The sequence below is a fragment of the Heloderma suspectum genome, chromosome 3 (assembly GCF_057233095.1).
Source record: "Heloderma suspectum isolate Gila_16-S chromosome 3, 16-S_ref, whole genome shotgun sequence".
Lineage (NCBI taxonomy): Eukaryota > Metazoa > Chordata > Lepidosauria > Squamata > Helodermatidae > Heloderma > Heloderma suspectum.
Window position 1 is genome coordinate 22,194,796 of NC_139460.1, and position 17,449 is coordinate 22,212,244.

Here is a 17,449-nt window from a genome sequence, read left to right on the forward strand (position 1 = left end):
ATTCGGAGGCAAGGGGGCTGAGAGAAGCAGGATGCTAAAAGAACTGGGGTGTGCAAGGAGGCAGGAAAATACAGGGGGAACCTTACACAGAATTCAGAGAGGCGAGCCAAGTACTACTGGCGAGGAGAGGGCAACCTCTTACACATTCAAAACCTGTCAGATCTTTGTCTGCAGGTCTCTATTTTGGGTTATTTTAAAAGCGTGCTTACCTGAATACTGGTGTGTTTGTGGCATGCTGACCTGGCTCCTTCTTTGGTCTTTGTAATCCGGTGGTGGCCTCGTAAGGTGTCTGTTCAATTGATCTTGAGGAGTCATTTTCTCCTACGGGATAAGAACGCAAAGAGAAACAGGTCGCTTTTATTCATCATCATACCAAGGTCATTGCTTCAGTCAGTGTAAAAGAGAGTGACTGGAATAATCCCACAACATGTAAGGCAGCTTTCCCCAACCTGGTGCCCTCCAGATGTGCTGGACTATGATTCCCACCACCCCAGCCAACATAGCAACAGGCTGCACTGGCTAGGGGATGATGGATATTGCAGTCCAGTGCATCTGGAAGGCACCAGGCTGGGGAAGGCTCACGTAAGGGCAGGGGCGTTTCATGGAGATTCTTGAGATTCTGGTTCAATGCCACAACAAAGGAGGATGTGCCGGAGATATTTCTGGGTGTTTCTAAAGCAGGGGTGCAGAACCTCTTTCAGTCCCAGGGCCGAATTCCATTTTGGAGCAGTTCTTGGGGGCTGCATGCCAGTGGTGAGCAAGGCCAATAATGCCTAAAGCTCTTACTGCCGGAAACTAAGCCTTAGGAGAGGCATTTCAACCTTTTAGAATGGGGGGAAAATACACAAAAGTTGGAAAACCACCAAATGGGTCTTGGCCATCTGGGTAACCCCAGAGGGATAGATTAAAACTGCAGGCAGGCCGGATTTGGCCCCTGGGCCTGAGGTCCTGCACCCCACTGTTCTGAAGAATGAGCCAGTGAAGATGCCGCAATATCCCTTGGCATAGCAGGTGGGTTATGGGGGAATTGCACGGGAGCAGGACAAATACTATGAGGATTTGTTGTCTGGTTGTGTGTTTCAGATTTAGAGAAACCATTCCAAGTGAATACAAACTTAGCAAAGTGCCCTGGACAGAATAATCATGCTTTCCCATAGGGATGTCAGAGAAATCTGTTTGGGGGGTGGAGCTGGACAGGTTTTGCCTAGGCTCAGCTCCTGGGATTCGTTTCAGTTCTCACTGCAGCAACTCCGGCCAGTTCACAGATTTTCCCAAAATTCTGCACATTTTTAGGAAAGGTTCTGCATTTTGTGCACGTTTCCGAGTGATTTGTACAAACTATGGCCCAATTTGCGCAAATTAGGCTGTAATTTGCGCAAATTGTGGAAGCTGAATGAAATGCGCAAAAAAGTTCCTGGAATTCAGGGAACAGCCTGTAGCTTGGCTCGCACATGCAAATCTAGTCGCTCACACCGTGGAACTCCTGTCAAGCCCAAAAAAGAACCAGATTTTCCAGCAATGGACATCCCTACTTCCCCTCCCCCCACACACACTTTCACACACACACACACACACACACACACACACACACAGATACCATGCGTGTCCCAGGTGCTTCACTTAGCAATACTTACAACAACCTTGTAAGGCAGGCCAGTGTTATCCCCACATTGCAGACAGGGGACAGAGAGAGTGTGGCCTGCATAAAGCCACCTGACTGAGGAGAGATCTGAACCCAGAACGTTGATCTCTTAGCCACTAAAATCTGTGCTCACCATTAATATACTTGGCAAAGCTTCCCTCCCCCCCAGAACGGCAGAACCAAAAAAATAAATAATTAAGATACATCAGGGAGGAGATGAGGTCAGCAGTGTGAATTGGCTAAAAATTAATGTTCTGAGTGTCGTAACTCTCCTTCTGTTTCCCTCCCAGCGAACTGTCAAGATGCGTTCAGCTCTCCCTACAGGAGGAAGGAATTTTCTGTCCAGCTCTGCAATCCTAACGCAACGACGCTTCCAGTGAGCAGAGAGGGTGCCGCCCGAAGGTCAGCAGAGAGACCGCATGTGGGTGGTCCTTGCGCATGGCCAGCACCAGGCGGCCAAGAAAGGAAGTGGAATTTGCTGCTGCGTCCTGACAGCCCAGCTGCCCGGTAACCTGCTTCCCTTGTGGCTGAAAGTACAACTCCTCCCACCCTCCTTCTGCAGTCATGTGTCAAGCTGTTAACTGACACCATGGAACCACATCACAGACCATCGCTCAGTGGGAAAATAACACCAGCTCCGCGTGGAGGAGGTCCCCGGTTCAATGCCCCGCATCTCCAGTTCAAAGGATCTCAGGCAACTTCAGGCACTAGAAAGCCACTGTCAGTCAGAGTGGACAATGCCGGGCACAGTTGGTGTACTTAGCTAACTTTAGGCTCAGGACTTGATAGTCTTATGGGTCCCTCCTCCTTTGAATGGTAATGTGTGCAACTTTGCTTACTTCGAAACAAGGTCATCCAGCCCTGCTGTGTTTGGATCCCTGGTGATCATTCTGCTGACACATCTGCCCCAAAGTCCTGCCATAATGGCACTACTGGCTAGCACCTAGAGGCTAACTCTTTCCCCCCAACCCTGAGGACACGCCCCGCTGAAAAATCCCCCCTCTCCCACTGCATTTCGGCTGTAAAAGGCTCTGTTAGTGCTACACTATGGGTTCGGGTTACACACAGGAAGCACTTCTGCTCTCCTCCCCTTCCAGTGTGGTTGTGAGGAGACTGGAAGTTTGTGCTTCAGTTTTAGATTAACCTCAGTTTAGTGTTATGTCTGAACAGTAAACTGTGGTTAATTATGGTTTGTTGAAACAAACCAGCTTCCTGACCCATACTTAAGATTATTCACAGTTTGTCCAGGATTGGATGTCATCACAAAGTGCAATTAATCTAAAACAGAAGCGAAAGCTTGAGAACTTGTCAGAGCTACAACCGCACAAAGATGCAGGGGGTGGGGAGCACATGAGCCTGAAGCTCTCTGTGGATCATCAGCATAACACTAAAGTTTAGCTTTATGTGAGATCGAGGCCTACTTGCCCATCTAGCCCAGTACTGCCTAATCTGACTGGCAAGGTCTTTAAGGCAGGGGTCCCCAACACGGCATCCCCAGCCGTGGCCATGGGGACCTCCAGTGGTGCCCGTGAAGCTCTTCACTCCCTGCACCCTTCCCCCAATTTTTTTTTTAATAAAAACTTTGAAAAATGTTAGGACACCAGGTATTCCTTCCTGTTTGTTGGGCAGGCAAAAAAGCAAAGTGTTGCTTCCTGGTCCTGCCCAATCATCTTCCACCCACACAAACCTTTGCTCTCTTTCCTCCCACTCATAGTCTCTAGCCTCATTTTTTTATCTCCCCCAAACCCTTTCCTCACTCTTTCTCTGCTTTCTTCATCACTAGCCTTCTTCTTTCTCTCCCTTACTAGCCTCTAGTCTTGCTCTTTCTCTCCCCTCTGCTCCTTTCCCTTGCAATTTCCCTCTCCCTCCCAGCCTCTAGCTTAGCTAATTCTCTCCCCACCTCTTTACCTCGTTGTTTCTCCCCCTCCCAGCCTCTAGCCTCGCTCTTTCGCTTCCCTTTACCCCTTTGGGTTGCTATTTCCCTCTCCTTCCCAGCCTCTAGCCTTGCTCTTTCTCTACTCCTTTGGCTTCCTGTTTCCCTCTCCCTCCCAGCCTCTAGCTTAGCTAATTCTCTCCCCACATCTTTACCTTGCTGTTTCTCCCCCGCCCAGCCTCTAGCCTTGCTCTTTCTCTTCCCTCTACCCTTTTGCCTTGCCATTTCCCTCTCCCTCCCAGCCTCTAGCCTCAGTATTTCTCTCCCCACTCCTCTTTAGCTCACATTTGACTAGCCAGGCCTCCACAACAGCCATTATGTGACTAGCCACATCCTTCATCGGAGGCATTTTGTGGTGGTGCCCACAGCAGTTTCTCAAATTGCCAGATCTGTCCATGAGTCCACAAAAGTGGACCCCTGCTCTAAGGACTTCCCCAGCACCTACTCTCTAATCCATGGGTCTCCAATCCTTTTGGGCTGGTGAGCACATCTGGAATGTTGAGAAAGTGTCATGGCAGGGGTGGGCAACTTGTGGCCCTCCAAATGTTGTTAGACTGCAACCCCTATCCCTCACCACTGGCTATGCTGGTGAGGGATGAAGAGACTTGCAGTCCAACAACATCAGGAAGGCCACACGGTATGCACCCCTGTGTTATGGGCACTGGCACAAAATGGCTACTATGGAGGGTGCCCATTCACAAAATGGCTGCTGTGGTGAGCATGACCTGTCACAAAACACCCATTTCACAGAAAGGCAAACTAGTGGGGCTACAAGACAATTGGGCGAAGAACTTGAATACATGGCAGAAATGGGGTCTGAACCCACAAACACAAACCCACTCCTTTGAACCTAGAGTTTGTTCATTCATTCATTCTCTCTCTCTTTCTCAGGATTACCCACAAACGCTCTCTCTCTCTCCCTCCCAGCCCACTTTCCCAGCACACAAGACCCACTCACTGCAATCACTCATTTCTCTCTCTTTCAGGATCACCGGGCCTGTAGCCAGGGGTGGGCTAGGGAAAGGCCTGGCCCCCCTAAAGGTTCTCTACCCCTAATTTTTTTTTACAAACAAATAATTAAAAACAGTTTACAATGTTGTCTTTAAAAGTCCTGCAAACCAGATGAACTGTCCCCTACTTTTTGGGCAGCTCCCACCTCAGAACTTTTAGGCCGTCTAGGCCTGAGGATACCGCCCGCCTGAAACTCTCTCTTTCTCTAACTCACTCACACACACCCCACGCCCAAAACACACACAGAGACATGCCCTGCTTTCCCCCTCCCATCGGGTTGCCCTGCAGGTCACCCTAACCGCTCCCGCTGCTCTCTGCAGCTTTCCCCACGCTCTTCTTTCTCCACCCACTCAGTCAGGTCACTCCTAGCCCGGTTGCTCCATTGCTATACCAAGCAGCGGCTGTAGGGTCTGCCCCTTCCTTTTCTTTTGGGGGTGGGGGAGAGAGCTGGGAATGCTTCAAGGGGAAGTGCTGCCCTCCAGCCATCCGTCATCTTTACTTCCTTAGTATGTCTCTAAGTCCACATGGGGCCCAGAGGCATTCTGGGGAAAAAAGATGGTAGATGGCTGCAGGTCAGTGCTTTACTCTGAAGCACTCCCAGCTACCCAAATAAAATAAAATAATGTATTTATACACACTCACAGGTATCAGCAGGGCACTTTGTTGGCACGAGCAAGAGGTGTCTGTGCGTACAGTGGCGCCCTAAACCTTTTAAACTGGAAATGCCAGGAACTGAACCTGGGATCTTCTGCATGCAAAGCAGGTGCTCTACCCAGCCCCCAGCCCCTTTGAACTGGAACGATGCTCTGTGATGCTAGAGGCCTGGTCCAAGTCCAATTAGGAGTGTTATTCCGTGCGCTGTGGATACAGTTAGTGAGCAAGAGGCGGCCTGTGGCAAACCGGTTGTGTGGGATCAGTTCCAGCTTCTTTCTTCTGAAGAAGTGGACAAGGTGCTTTCATCTGTAAGGCTGACCACCTGCTTACTTGATCCTTGCACATCTTGGCTCATTATGGGCTGCAGAGAGAGACTGGGTGAGGGGATCAGGGCGGTGATGAACGCCTCCCTTGAGGAGGGAGTGATGCCATCAGCCCTCAAGGAGGCAGTGATAAGACCACTCTTAAAGAAGCCCTCCTTGGATCCCCAAGTTCTGAACAACTTTCGCCTAGTCTCAAATCTGCCATTTTGGGGCAAGGTGATTGAGCGGGTGGTGGCGATGCAGTTGAAGGCACACTTGGAAGAAACCGATTATCTAGACCCATTTCAGTCGGGCTTCAGGCTTGGGCATGGGACAGAAACGGCCTTGGTCGCCTTGGTGGGTGATATGACGAGGGCTCTGGATAGGGGTGAATGCTCCTTCCTTGTTCTCCTCGACCTCTCAGTGGCTTTTGATACCATTGACCACGGTATCCTCCTGGACCGCCTGGACGGGTTGGGCATTGGAGACACCGTATTGCAGTGGTCCCGGTCCTTCCTCTCCGGCAGGTACCAGAGGGTAGCACTGGGAGAGGAGGTTTCGGACCCGTGGCCACTCACTTGTGGGGTGCCACAGGGTTCCATCCTCTCCCCGATGCTATTTAACATCTATGTGAAGCCGCTGGGGGCTATCATCAGGAGGTTTTGGGTGTGGTGTCATCAATATGCAGATGACACGCAGCTCTATCTCTTGTTCAAATCCTCACCAAGGTTGGTCATAGAATCCCTGTCCAAATGTCTGGAGACGGTGAGTGGCTGGATGGGGAGGAATAAGCTGAAGCTGAACACTGACAGGACTGAGGTACTTTTGGTGGGAGACAAGAGGAGGCTGGGGGATGTTGACCTGGTGTTGAATGGGGTACGGCTACCCTTGAAAGACCAAGTCCGCGGCCTGGGGGTCATTTTAGACTCCCAGCTGTCCATGGAGGCTGAGGTGTCAGCTGTGAGCCAGACAGCGCTGTACCAACTCCATCTGATACAGTGGCTGCACCCCTACCTTCCCAACCATCTGTTCCCATCGGTAGTACATGCCCTGGTCTCCTCTCGTTTAGACTACTATAATGCGCTCTACATGGGGTTACCCTTGAAGACAGTTCGGAAGCTGCAGCTGGTGCAGAACATGTTGGCTCACCTGATTAAAGGCAGCCGCCAGCGTGATCACATCACTCCAGTGCTGAAGGAGTTGCACTGGTTACCAGTTGTTTTCTGGGCCAAATTCAAGGTGTTGGTTTTGGCCTTTAAACCCTATGCGGTTCTGGCCCAGCCTTTCTTAAGGAGCGCCTCCAGCAACACCAGACAGGCCGCTTAACAAGATCAGCCTCGGATGGCCTTCTCTCTGTCCCATCAGCCAGGACAGCTAGGCTGGTGGGGATGAGGGAGAGGGCTTTCTCTGTGGTGGCCCCTACTCTGTGGAACTCCCTCCCTAGGGAATTCCGCCATGCCCCCTCTTTAATGAGCTTCTGCTGCACATTAAAAACATGGTTGTTCAGGCAGGTATTTGGGGTGGGTTAGGGTATTTTTTATGATGTTTCTAATGTAGAATTTTATTGTTTTAACTGTTTTGTTGTTGTACATTGCCCAGAGTGGCTGGGTGACCAGCCAGATGGGCGATTGATTGATTGATTAAATAAATAAATAAATAAATGGAAAGTCAACAGAACCCAGATTGCCACTAATTCTTCAGAAAGTGTCTCTGCAAGTGCCCAAAGGTTCATATGGGAAGCCTAAAATTGACCTGGTAGCGATTTTCCCACTATCAGCTTTTGAATCCTATGACAACGATTTACAGATAAAATAAAATAGGACATTGGAAAATTTACTGCTTCTGTTAGTATTTGCTGCTGCTGCTGTTGCTGCTGCTGCTGCTGAAGAAGGAGCTGTTGTTTCAGTTGCTGATTCAGCAGCGCTTGCTGGGGTGAGTTCATGTAACTGCTTCCAGCGTTTGAATTTGTGCAAGTGCTGGAACCCGGACTGGCCCCTGCACTCTGGCCTATGACCGAGTGTTGATTCTGTAAAACACAAAAAGAAAAGAGGGTGGGAAATGGCTCAGAAACACACACACATATACAAACATGGAAAACCTTCTGAAGGTTGCTTAAAATCCTTCTCCCTCAAGCTGCAAGATGACTGCTAGAGAAACCTGGCAAGGGAAATTTGCAGAAGCATGTTCTGGAAAAATTACAGGGCTACCCCTGTGGTTGCAGAGGAAAACCTTGGCTTTCTAACAGAAGCTCATGGAAGCTCAAAAGAAGCAAGTAGGTGGCCCTGGGAATCATGTGGGAAGCTGTCGTAACAACTGGTAGAAATCAGAATGATTATATAGCAACAGCTACATCAACAGATACCAACAATGCAGTTAGTGTAGTTTGTCCCGAGTCTTCTGAAATGGACTGCTTATCTCAAAGTCAGCTCCTGACACTCCATTACACTCTCTGGCATTCTGTCACCCTTTGGTGTGACTGAGGGCACAATCCTATGCATGTTTAGACAGGAAAAAGTCCTACAGTTCCCAGCATGTCCCAGCCAGCCACGCTGGCTGGGGCATGCTGGGAGCCGTAGGACTTTTTTCTGTCTAAACATGCTTAGGATTGCCCCCCTACACTACTCAACACGGGGCTATGCAAGTAAGGGCTTGATTTTAATGGCCAAGGCCACCAGGAACAGGAAATAGGTCTCTTCCTATCCCAATGACGTCTGCCCATGAGTCTGCACTGTTACTTTCAAGTGGTTGTTAATAACTTGTTTTATTCTGATATAAGCTGTTTTGCAAAGCTTTTGGCAATCAAATTTATTCCTGAAGTGGAAACTCAAGCACTGCTCTCAGGGATGCTACCAGTGGAGGCTGGTGGCTCTGATGTCGGTGGGGCTGTGCATCCATTCCGGGTTGCAGTCAGAGCCAGCCAGAACTCTAAAGGAGCTATCCAGAGTGCTGAACCCTATCCCCCAAACCTCAAGGATAAGCATAGCAGCTTACAAGAATTCAAAAATGGCAACCAATACAACGTAATGTAAGAACAACAACTAAAATAGAGCAATTAAGCCAAGTACTTAAAACGCTTCCATAAGAGGAACTTTAAATAAAACCACCTTCAATGCTTGCCTGAATGCCAGTAAATACGGAATGAGGAAGACCCCCCTGTAGGACATCCCAGTCTCATTTCCATAACAAATAGAACCCTTCCCGCTTCCTCCTGCTGCAGTTTCCACAGCATAGGGTCATGGATCAGGGCCTCCAACATCAATCTTAGTATTCTGACTGGTTTGTATGGGAGGAAATGGTTCTTAAGGCCACCTGGTCCTAGACTTTTTAAGGCTTGAATGGTTGGCACCAGCACTCTGAACGTTTGTATTGAGCCCAGAAACAAATGGTTAGCCTATATAGACATCTTAATTCAGGAACAGTATGATCTAACTTGTTATCCCCAGATTACAATAAATCCTGTCAGTGATAGGAATGGACATGTCTGTTAATCTCAGTCACATCAAGACTCAAAGCCCTCTGCCTGGCTGGATGAATCTGTCTGTTTTGCTTTCTCTCACATCCATTTTTTTTTTAAACTTCTCAAGTTCTTTCTGTCCTGTTTATGATGGGATTTGTGAATTCCAGTAGGTTCTTATTAAACTTCCTAATCAAACAGAATTCTCATCCACCCCTACTCCAGACTGAGTAGGGGTCCAATCGTTTTGGTTTTTGGTTCCAATCTTTGCAGATAGGTGTGATCTGAAGGAACAGGTTCCCCAGATGGTTTGACTGACCGTAAATTTGAGGACTCGGATGCTGCCTGGGAGGACAAGGCGCCAGTACGATGAGCTTGGCTTATTACCCAATGCATAACTGTCCTTAACGAAAGTGCACCCTTCACTTCTGCCGCTCAGAGGAGCTGCAGTGACTCTGGGGCCCCGCTAGCAAGCGTGGTAACAAAGCCTCTGCTCCAGCTCCTTGTACTCAGGAGCCCAGAGGGAGTCACGTCTTTCCTTGGGCTGTAGATCAGCTCTCACGATCTCATAGCAACAGACGACGAAACAGCGCCTCATTACCAGCCTCATCCAACAATCGAGTCTTTAACGGGAACAAAGGTTGACAGTGATTAATCATTAAGCAGTGTCTTGTTCGTTTCTGCACGTGCTCAGTGCAGCCTCCTGCCGGGGTAGTCTGGCATATTTCCTGTCTGGGCTACAGAGTGTCCATGTCTCATCAAACAGTGCTGCCTTTTTAAAGATGTCCACAATGCTCAAGAACGCAGATGCTCACTTTCTATGAGCAAACGTCTTGTCACTTTTTCTGGGCAAATGTGACTAAAACGAAGACTCTACACATTCTGTTAAAACATGTGCTTCAAAGCGCATGCTCACAACTGGCCACTGCCTGTTTTTAGCAAAAGCAGCTACGAGAGGGCTGATCTGGATTGTGACTATTTTGCCCTGGCAAGGGAGGGATTAACCCTTACAACTGCCCCATATTCCCACTAATAATTCCCCCCTCCCCAATGCTGCCCTTTGGCCTCTGAAGGGCTTCAAACAGCGCCTTCAGAGGCAAATGTATTTCTTTATTACAATATTTGTATACCACTTCATATCTAGAACAGATTTCAGAGAGGTGAACACAAAAGATAAAACAGTAACAGAATAAAAAGATTAAAACACCACAAACAGCAGTATCAGGAGAAAATTTCATGCCAGAGCAATTAAACAAACTAATGCCCCAACCCGCCCGAATCCACCATGCCTAGTGTTTCTGTTGCTAGGTAAGGATGGAGGGGCGGGGGAGACAGAGGCAGAGGAGGGCTCCCCTTTTTGCTTCTCATTGCTGCTGCCACCACCCCTGCTTCTAGGAAAGGGAGGAAAGGAAGGGCAGGAGTGTGCATGGCACTGGTGGGTGGTAGGAAGGTGCGCAGAGTCTTCTTCCGAGCACTCAGATTTCGAGCGCTCAAGAGAGGGTGTTTAAGGCTCAGAGAGTTCGCATCTGGTTTGGGCTTCGGTCTCCCGAATTCCCAATTCGCTTCCGAGCCAGGCTCAGCCAAACATTTGCACCATCCCTAGTAAGGGCCAAAGAACGAAAAGTAGCAAAGCTGGAATAGGGCAATGGTGGAAAAGTAAAATGCGGCCTTTCCAGGGCAGTGCAAAACGAGAATGGAAGAGGTGAGAGAGGTCAGGCTAAACTCCCCCAGCAAGTGATCAAGGTGAACTGGCTGGCGTGATCCACTCAACAGGTGGCCGGCATCCAACACTAAACCAGGATTGAAAGAACTGTCATAGTAGGATTCAAGGCAGGCTCTGCTGGATAGTTCTCAGGGAATGGATGGTGAGTGCCAATAGCTTCCAGAGGGCCAGACTGAGCTCTTATATCTCCCATCAGCCCTGCTCCTATCTCAAGTCCACCACCACTTGGACAAGCACAGCTTCTTCAGGGGCAATAGTCTCCTGCCTGGAGCCTTACATTCTAACGCTGTTCCGGTAAGTCTACCTTAGGGAGCACCTTCTCCCCTACGTCCCAGTCCACCACTTAAGGTCATCTGAGGGCTCTCTGCTGTGGCTACCTATCGTGAGATTGGCAGCCAGAGGCAAGAAGACTTTTTCCTTTGCCGCCTCTCAGATGTGGAACGTCCTGCTGGTTGAAATGCACCTGCTGACCTCTTCGAGGGTTTTTAAGCAAGCATTAAAGACACTATTATTCCGGCAGGCCTTCCCTTTTTAGAACTCCTGTTCCTTTTGCTGACTTTTGTATACTGTTTTGAAGCTGTGTTGTTTTAAGTTGCGCTGTTTTATTTTTGGATTATTTTTATGTTTTAGTTCAAAGTTGTTTTTAGATATATGTTGTCTGTATATATTGTCTGTATGCCTTAATATAAATGGTTTTAAAATTTGTATACTGTATTTTAATGATTTAACTTTTGTAAACCATCCAGAGAGCTTTGGCTATGAGGCAGTATATGAATATGAATATGAATAATAATAATAATAATAATAATAATAATAATAGATGGGTCTGGGGGCATCTCTAGTGAGCGGTGGCAGGAGATTGCAAGGCTCTCAGTGGGAAGGGTGTCAGTTCCTCAGGAGGGCTCCAGTGAGGGCATCAGCTTGTTGGGAATATTGCAACCTCATCTGCAAGTTACAGGAAGGGGGCAGTGTTGCAGTTAGTTAATGCACAGGAATGTTAGCCACAGTTAGCCTCAGGATCTCTATAGCCTACTTATAGTGGTTTCCTGTGATTTTGCTCCTCCCCTTCCTTCTCCCCCTCTTGCTCTGACATCCGCCACTGCTGGGGGCACACGTGTGTTTGTTCTCTCGCTTCTGCCTGTGTAATGGAACACAAAATGGACTGAACAAACTCTTTTAAAACTCTACGTTGTACCTGCATCTTATATGAAAGAATACTGTTAGTAAACTATTTTACCTTTTCTTCACTAAAGAAGGCTGTGGTCTCCTTTATTATCCTAAGATAGGCTTGTGTGCGTGTTGGACTGGTAAACACTCATTCTGTTTTGCCTTTTTTGTTTTTCTCTGCTAATTGCCTTCCGAACAGGAGGCATCATTGCTAAATAATCCCATCACAGCTTACAGGGCCCGAGGTCAGAGGGATCTGGGCCGCTGACTCCCAGATCACTATTTGTCTTGGGGCTCATATTCAGCTTCTCTGCAGCCCACACACTAGCGATACTTCCCCAAGTATTCTAGCTACCCTCAGAATCAGGTTCCTGGTACCAGCTTTGAGCTCATCCCATACTTTTAAAACTTTCTTTCTCTATTTCTTTCCTTCTTTGAAGGATCTCTGTTGCTGCTGCTGGATGAGTTCCACATTCGTACATCTTCATCCACCCATACCACTGACTCAGCCCTGAGGAACTCCTTGAAGGCAGAAGAAGCCTCTTTTCCTTTCAGTTCTTGCAGTCCTGGGCTTAGTGAATCATTGCTTAGTATTCATGTGGTGTTACTTAGTAGGTAGAAACCACCAAAAAGGAAAAAAAATCCAAAAGTGCAGCTGAGTATGGACTTCAGTAGTTATTTATTTGTTGTGCAAAATTCTAAAATATTCATGGACTATATAATTTTTTTTTTTAGGCAGATCACTACAATGGCACTAGGGATGGACGAAAGTCACTTACCCGGTCCCGCAGCTTGCTTCGTGGTGGGGGGGAGGTGCTCCGTCCCTCCCCCCGAAATTCTGGGCAGGGGGGAGGCGCCCCGTCCCTCCCTGCCGAAATTCTGGCTGGGGGGAGGCGCCCCATCCCTCCCCACCGAAATTCTGGCCGGGGGGGAGCGCCCCGCCTCTCCGGCCGCGAAAGTTCTTCTCCTGCCGGGACGCAAATGGCGGTGGCTGTAGCCGCCGCCGTTTGCGTCCCTGGCCTGCAGTCAGCCGTGATAGGCTACGTAAATCTTTACGTAGCCTATCACGGCTGACTTTGAAAAAAAAAAAAGCGCGTACGCAAATGGCGGCGCCCATGGGCGCCGCCATTTGTGTACGCACTTCCCCCCCCCCAAGTCAGCCGTGATAGGCTACGTAAAGATTTACATAGCCTATCACGTTTGTTGTTTGTTTGTTTTTACTTGGAAATGGCAGTGGCGGCAGCAGGTCGGAAGACCGGCCACCGCCGCCACCGCTGCCCCACTGCCAGGAGCCGCCGCCGCCAGGGACATTCACCGAAGGTAAGTCCCATCCTGGGGGGGTGGCGGACCGTTTCTCCACCAATTTCGGGGAGCCGAATGCGTTGGCATTCGGCCTCCCGGAGATTCGTGGAGAAATTCTCCGACATCCCTATGAAATGCTCGATGTGTTTTGAGACTATGTCTCTTCCTCAGGAACTATTGATGTCTCAGACGAGCCTGTTTCTGCTTCTGTAGAAACTCATCTGTTCTGTCCGCTGTCGGCCATCTCAGTTACTTAGGAGGTGCAAGAAAGGACATCATATTATATCAGCCAGGGGTGGGGGCTATTGAAACATCAAAGGCTGGACGCTCTGCCATTTCTCCCCCAGTCATTAAAGGAAAGCACAAGAATACAATTACTAAGAAATAGATCTATATCAATGCTGGTAGAAAACAATGAGAAATCCAGGATTTTAGTATACTTGCCACTGGGCAAAAGTGTGGCCTCTCACCAAAGAAAAAGTAGTAGCAAAGAATGCTCTAACTCTTATTTTGTGTGGGAAAAGGTGATTTTTTTTTTTTTTTTGCATAAGACTGCGGTCACACTGGCCCTAATAAATTGGGTACTGTGCTATGTAGTGCTGTTCTTTGGTGTGTGCGTATACACCAGCCATCCCCAACCTGGTGTCCTCCGGATGTGTTGGACTGCACTTCCCATCATTCCCAGCCAGCATGGCCACTGTCACGATGAGGACCTGTGCTTCAAAATTTACCACTACACCACTGCTAATATGCTATGCTAATACATAGTCATCTCATTGTAGAGTGGCCACATACGCATCACCAAAAAAGAGGAAATGCATCACCCCTCAAAAATGTCAAAACAGGACACACATTTGCATAAAATGGGCATATCCTAATACCGATCTATAGATACAAATTTGGAAATGAATACTATACAATACATCTCACCATAGTGGTGGAAAGTGTGACCAGGGCCAGATCGACACCTCGTGTCATATCAATACGATCCCATCATGGTGAAGCTATATCCCTCTAGCACATTTATGCTTCATAGCACACACAGTGACATCTGTTGCAGTATTTTGGATAATATGAAATAAAAAGCAGAAAATAATGCTAGAAAAGTGGTATACGGAATGCCTAATTTGCACCAATAGTTATCAGCGCACTTCAATACCAGTAAAGAGCACCGGTGTAAGTTTAGCCCAGGTGACCACCTGGCTGCCTGCTCACTTTGCTGTCCCAGCTACTAACTGTGGATGGGCAACTTTAAGGCCCCTGCTGCTCTCCCTACTTATGGTTATCTTTAAACTGGACTTAAGATTTGACAGCCCTTCAAAGAGAGGACACTTTCAGAGAGAGGACTGTCCTCTGTAAAGTAGGACACATAGCCACCCTGTCTCATTGACAAGGCACTTATACCACCCCATTCTATAAAAAGAAGGGAGGGACCCTCTTTGAAACAAAAGGCATCAAGACAAAAATATTATTTGGATCAGCCTTTGCTCATACTGTTTTTTTGCGTGGGGGCAGAGGGGGGCGGTGACATAGGTTAACAAGGAGGCTTGGAGAGAATGAAAACATTCTGATACCATCATGTTCTTAAGAGATTACCCTAATCTTTTATTTGATACTGATGAACTGCGGCAGAGAAGAGAAGATGATTAGAGCCAAGAGTAATTGTGTGTGTGTGTGTGTGTGTGCACGTGTGCGTGCGTGTGCGCACGCCCATGTGTCAACTGTTTCACTGTTGTTGTCTCTTTGTCATCATAGTTATGTACAATATTTTCCAGGGAAAAAAAGAAAAGTAGTTTAAACAAATGGTAGGGAGTTCTTTTGAGGGGCGGGGGGGGGGAGCAGAGTGTATCTTTTCCACTTTACAGTAAATAAAAGATATTTGAGGCTTGATTTAATACATGCCTGACTGGTGATTGTCCTCTTTGGAACAGTTTGGAAATAAACTTGTCCCCTTTCCCCTCTGTTCTTTCATTCACTCAAACCACAGGTATGCATGTCAGCATTTCATTACAGCATTTGCATTCTTCTCGTGCTCAAGGTCTGACAATGAGATCATATCTACATTTTGTCTTGCTGCAGCCATCCTCAGTTTAATCTGCTTTCCCAGCTGTGGAGCAATCCAAACCAGGGCAGGGCAGGGGGGGGACGATAACAACTCAGAGCAAAGTTCTTCAGAATCATTTAACGATTAGCACTACAAAGTTCTCACTTGTATAGATTTTGCACCAGTTCTCTTTTCCTTTTCCATAGCTCAGCTGTCGAGCACATGCTTTGTGGACAGAAGGGTCTGGGTTATGGGGGGGCAGTCCTGCATTGCCAGAAAAGAGGAAATGCATCACCATAATAAGAGGAGATGCATATACCTGCAATTTGCATATGCATAGCTCAGTGGAGGTTGGTGGCTCTGATGTCAGTGGGGCAGTGAATCTGTTCCGGGTTTCAGTCAGAGCCAGTCAGAGCTCCAAAGGAGCTATCCAAGGTGCTTCTTCTTTAGAATTTTGACTGGTTAATTGCAGAGCGCATGGTTTTCATGCAGAAAGCTCCAGGTTCAATTCTTGGCATGTCCAGCTAGGGCTGAAAGAGACGCCTGTCGGAAACCCTGGAGAGTCGCTGCCAGTCAGCACAGAGACATTAGTGAGCTAGATGGTGCAATGGTTTGATTTGGCATAAGGCAGCTTCCTATGTTCCATGCTGCAACATTCTGTTGCAGGTCCTGCTTGTTTTATTAAATTCTGCTGCTGACATTTTCCGACAATGGCTGCTAGCATCCAGCAGGTGGAGCCTGTCCCAAGCATCTAGCCAATGCTCCTTTTGTGCCCAGAGGCAATTAAGACATCTCTTACTACTCTAATTGTTCATTTTCTCCTGCCTATTTATTTATTTTCCCCCACTTAGTCTATGGGAAAAGCTTTCTCTCGCTCTCCGCATGGAAACAATAATATGCTGGTTGCCATTATGCTTCGCTGCCAAGCATTAAGTTCTCTCTTCAGGCCCAAACTGACATCACAGGCATGCAGGTATCTAGGAAGGTTTATAAATAGCTTGGAGTCATTGGGATGAGGGTGCTTCACCTTTTCACTCTATCAGAACAGCCAATTGCCCAGTTCCCCGGAAAGCAGGTTATATAATCTCGATCCGATGGAAGGAGAAAGCAACATGATTGCAACAGACTGGGATTTGGGCCTCCCTGCAAATCCTCGTTATGATAGTGGCTGGTAGAGATAACCAAAGTTAGAAGGTTGCAGGAGAGCTTTTAAAAGAGCCACTATTCTTTGCGGCTAGTTATATGGAGAACCTCCCTTCCTTTTTCCTTGGTGAATGAAGACATGGGTGTGATTGAATGGCTTCTAATGTTTAATGACACGTTTGCTCCAGTTCCTTGTAAACTTTACACATGACTGCACTGATCTCTTTCTAGCCAATTCTAGAAGGCCAAATTCTTTTGTGCCTACAACAAAGGAAATAGGAGTGGAAATAGCGGGGCAGGGGGGCGGGACAGCCGCAGTAGCAAAGACACACAAGCCACAGACTCAGATCCCGGCTAGAGCGACCAAAAGGGCCTTTTTAGGGTTTCACTTTCTAGCAAACTGCTCCAAACTTGTATTTCTTAACATCTGAATTTGGAGAGCTCACCCCACGTGAACCCAGAATGGAGCTGACTCAACAGTATGGCCTCTGGTGTGAATGAGCCTGGATCAGGCCCTTGAAGACACATTTTTACTTAGTACCTTTTTTGTGTCCCTTCCTCTAGGGCAGGGATAGGCAACCTGTGGCCTGCCAGATATTTTGGCCTACATCTCCCATCATGCCTCACCATTGGCTATGCTGGCTAGGGCTGATATGAGTTGTAGGCCAAAAAATCTGGAGGGCTACAGGTTGCCCGTCTCTGCTCTAGGGAGCTCATGGAAATGTACACGGCTCACAGCCCCCATTTTCATCTTCACAAAAATAGGCTGGGATAGGCTGGCCTTCGGTTATCTGGTGGGCTTTGTGGCTGAGTGGGGATTTGAACCCAGGTCTCCCCAGTTTAGTCCAACACACAACCACTATATCTCTTTCTCTGTCCTCCGTGCACCATGACCTGATTGCTGTGCATCAAGGCCTGTAGACATCATGATTGGCCTTTGCCTGGCCCATCATCACATTCACCCGCACATATTTTGTACCCAAGGGTGGGGGGTCAGGGGAGGCTAGGACACTTAATTCCTGATAGCAAAGGCTGCAGGGAAGTGAGACCAGAAGAGGTGTTTGTAGTGTATCA

The 17,449-nt window shown here is 48.0% G+C and overlaps 1 protein-coding gene across 2 annotated transcripts in view; it reads right to left on the reverse strand.

Moving 5' to 3' along the window:
- The window catches only part of MAML2 (mastermind like transcriptional coactivator 2), a 237,607-nt gene that overhangs the window by 10,041 nt on the left and 210,117 nt on the right, over positions 1-17,449 (reverse strand). The window contains exons 6-8 of one of the 2 annotated variants that reach the window (XM_084842644.1): positions 17,069-17,079; positions 7,380-7,568; positions 210-321 (exon numbers count right to left, since the gene is read on the reverse strand). In XM_084842644.1, the coding sequence (XP_084698770.1) occupies positions 210-321; positions 7,380-7,568; positions 17,069-17,079 (312 nt within the window). The remainder of the gene's footprint in view (positions 1-209; positions 322-7,379; positions 7,569-17,068; positions 17,080-17,449) is intronic. The other variant, XM_084842645.1, reaches the window with a different exon arrangement.